Genomic DNA, 3,649 nt, shown 5'->3' on the forward strand with positions numbered 1-3,649 from the left:
TATATATAATATTTAACTCATCAATAAATTCTGTATCCTCTCAATTACCCAAACAATATCAACTTATTTAATTACACAAACGGGTCTACCGCGATATAATTTCATTGTTTTTACCTTAAATTCCGACATCGGGATTTCATTGTTTTTAATTTAAATTCCGACGTCGGAATTTAAAACAATGAAATTATAAGTACAGGTAATTATTATAGATGATTTAGATGAAGTACATAAAACGTCACAAACGCCGGAGACTTTTTAGGTGCAGTGAGGTAACTTTGAAAGCGAAGCAATTATAACAATTTCAATACTCGAAACTAGTCTATGCCTATGATGTTGGTGTGTGTGTGAAATTTGTGAATTTGACGTTGTTATAAAAAGACACACATCGGAAACCGGAAGACACAACACACAAAGGAAAAATTATTAACCAGACAGAAAATCCACAATAAACCCCCAATCCGGCTGGTCCCCGTGGGGGTTAGGACCAATCCCTTCCAGCTCCTATAAGAGATAGCTCCAACACTGAAACAATAAGAAATAGCTCCAACACTGAAACATTAAAAAATAAAAATAAAAATAAAATAAAAAATGAAACAAATAGAACTGAAAAGCAGAAGAATTAAGAACAAAAACAAAAGTAGAAGACGCTAATAGAAAGGAATGGAAACAGCTGGGAGAGGCCTATGTGTCACAAGACACGCCGACCACTAATGCGGACAATCAAATATGCTAGTTTATAAGTTAACTTGTTTATATATATAATACCATTTTAGTTTTGGGCAATAAAGGCTATTATGATTATGATTATGATAAAAAAATTAAATAGTCCTAGTGTGTTTTTTTCAGAAAAATATATTCTTTTAATAAAGGTATCTAAAATGGAAGTAGAGTTAGACCAAGAAAAGTCTGCAGCGATTTTGATAGCCCACGCAGTGCAAGTGTTATTTTAAACGTCCATCGTCTATGAAATGATTACGTAATCAAAATTGCTGCAGGCTTTTCTTGGTCTAACTCTAGGCACTTATTAATTTTATTATGTAGGTAAGACTTGAAACACAACATAAAAATAAATGAAACTTTATTTAAACCTAATTATAATACATATTTTCTCTCTTCCGACCTTAAAAATAATATTTTATTTGTCATCATCATCATCATCATATTTCCCATGGTAGATTTTCTGCGCGTCGCGAATGATATCCACGGCTGGTCCTGCCTTGATGATACCATCACGGATATTCTGTCCAATCTTTTCCTGTAAAAAAAAAACAAAAGTTGTAAAGAGTTAGGCATTGCTTTGATGGTAACCAGGCCATAAAAAAAACAGACTGCAGGCGCAGCATGGTTCCATTTTTATCGCCTGTCACTATGCCCGTCACTATCGCACTTACATACTTTTTAAAAAAGGCATAGTGAGAAGCGATATAGTATTTTATGCAACCGTTGTTTAAGAGAGGGCAAAAAAGGCGAGTGGCGTGACGTGAGTAACAATTTGAGGCGAAGCCGAAAATTGTTAATAAAGACGCCACGAGTATTTTTTGACTCAGTTAAACAACGTTGCATACAATACTTTTTCTACGACCAAGCACTTTGAAATAAAATTGTAAATTTAACAAATATTTTTAAATCAAGAAGTAGCAAAAATGGAGGGCACGGGCGGGAAAGGAATGAATGAATGAATAAAATTTTAAAAAAATTATCTATGGTTCACTTATTTGTCACAGATGACATTTAAAATAACGTTGGCAACACTGTATTTCATTCAATATTTTTTAAGTTGTCATTACACGAAGTATCGTAAAATCGTCAAAACGATACTGCGTGTATGCACAAATTCTTTTTTGGAGAATAGACTAAAGACTTGTCTTGACAACTATAAGGTAGGGTTTTAAAGGTGTGTGGACGACACTTTAAATGACAAATAAAAGTACGGGAGTAGAAAAAAATATTAAAAATGCGACCGTACTACCGCCGCTGGTAAACCAATTTTTGTCAGAAGAAAAGGCGCGAAATTTTAAAAAATTATGGGAGTACGGTTGTAATGGTAAGCCTCTTAGCCTAGTTTCAATAGCTTAGTCAGTAGAAAACGGCGGCAAATTTGAATAATATATTCGCGAAAGTTATAATTTTGAATGTAGCGACTTCTCTACTGACAGAGTTGGCATGCCAAGTTAGAATCTTGTCTTGTCTGTGGCAAGGGCTGGCTGCCGTATTCGAACTTCAAGATATTCACAAGAGACGACACATACTAGATCCATTCTAGATACGTTATAGTTTAGATATCAACTAGTTCTCTTTTGCAGCGCAATTCGGACAGCCAATGTCACTTTTACGTTAGATAGAGTAAGATATCTATTAGATGTGAATTGGATCTCTAAGTCATATCCTGTGGAAATCGTTCAAGAGTATCTCCAGAATCGCGCAAATGTCAAATTTGACAGGTTAGATCTTAAACATATCGTTATCGTATCTTGGTGATGTCTAAAAGATATCTAATAGATGTCTATTTCATAATCCGAATCAGGCCCTGGTTTAGACGGCGCGCGAACTCGTATGGAATTTTAGTTACATTAAGGACTATTGGTTGCATCCAATTCAGCCGACCAATCAAATACCGCAATGTAATAAAACTCACATGCGAGTTCTCACATCGTCTAATCAGCGAGCCTATTATGGATCGCTTTATCCACATGTATCCACGTGATGAAACAACTGTCACTTTTTAACTCTGCGGGATAGAAAGAGACGGACACCGTTTTATCAGGCTGTCACGTAGACAAATACGACCATCATATCCGTACAGCCTTAAACTTACCAGTTCTTTCCCAAGGCCAGGCGCCGCCGAAACATGACTCGCCATCGCCATCAAGGACGCGAAGAAGAAAAACAAAACACGGAAGAATTTCATTTTGAATTTCGAAATTCGAATTCCAACGTACTTTCCGACAGTTGCTATGAGAATAAATTTCAAACGCTCGTGAGGTCTTTTATATGGGTGATTTGTTAACTATATGTATATTCATTTTGCTACAAGAAAACTCACTTACGCTTTTTTGAAATTAAGGTATACGTACAAAGGAACGATACCAATGAACAATGTTACATTTGCATTTAATATTAAAAGAAGGTCATTTGAAATGAACTCTATTTGTATTAGATTAAGAGTGAATAAGGCTTTGTTGGGCGGTAATAAAAGGTTGGTTTTGATAAAGCACGATCGGGTCAGCATCTTAGCTAGGGAAGTCCCGTCTTGAAAATTGATACGAATAAATCCCCCTTATTTATTTGACTATGAATTAACTCTGTATTCGACTAAAAAGCTCTACAAATAAAATACGGAACCCTAAAAAGCGGCCAAGTGCGACTCGGACTCGCCCATGAAGGGTTCCGTAGCAGCAAGTAACAAAATAAAATTGCGGTTTACGATTTATGACGTATTAAAAAAAACACTTACTAGATCTCGTTCAAACCAATTTTCGTTGGAAGTTTGCATGGTAATGTACATCATAATTATATTTTTTTTAGTTTTATCATTCTCTTAGGGGTCATCCATTAATTACATCACACGTTTAGGGGGAGGGAGGGGGTCAACAAAATGTGACATATTGTGACATGGGGGAGGGGGGAGACACAAACTTTGTGACGTCAC

The 3,649-nt window shown here is 35.7% G+C and overlaps 1 protein-coding gene across 1 annotated transcript; it reads right to left on the reverse strand.

Moving 5' to 3' along the window:
• Positions 1–1,064: 1,064 nt before the first annotated feature.
• Positions 1,065–2,975, reverse strand: LOC134675048 (cecropin-A-like). Its single transcript, XM_063533193.1, has 2 exons — positions 2,816–2,975; positions 1,065–1,255 (listed from the first exon to the last, which is right to left on the reverse strand). The coding sequence occupies exons 1-2, from the start codon at positions 2,906–2,908 to the stop codon at positions 1,136–1,138; spliced, it is 213 nt and encodes a 70-aa protein (XP_063389263.1). The 5' UTR covers positions 2,909–2,975; the 3' UTR covers positions 1,065–1,135.
• Positions 2,976–3,649: the final 674 nt, after the last annotated feature.

Source organism: Cydia fagiglandana, chromosome 21 (genome assembly GCF_963556715.1).
Source record: "Cydia fagiglandana chromosome 21, ilCydFagi1.1, whole genome shotgun sequence".
Taxonomy (NCBI): Eukaryota; Metazoa; Arthropoda; class Insecta; order Lepidoptera; family Tortricidae; genus Cydia; species Cydia fagiglandana.

Bases quoted from the DNA above. Each gene is read 5' to 3' on its own strand.
- LOC134675048 (XM_063533193.1), bottom strand. From the start codon at position 2,908: ATGAAATTCTTCCGTGTTTTGTTTTTCTTCTTCGCGTCCTTGATGGCG. The intron at 1,256-2,815 runs GTAAGTTTAAGG...TTTTTTTTACAG, and splicing joins CTGGCCTTGGGAAAGAACTG to GAAAAGATTGGACAGAATAT.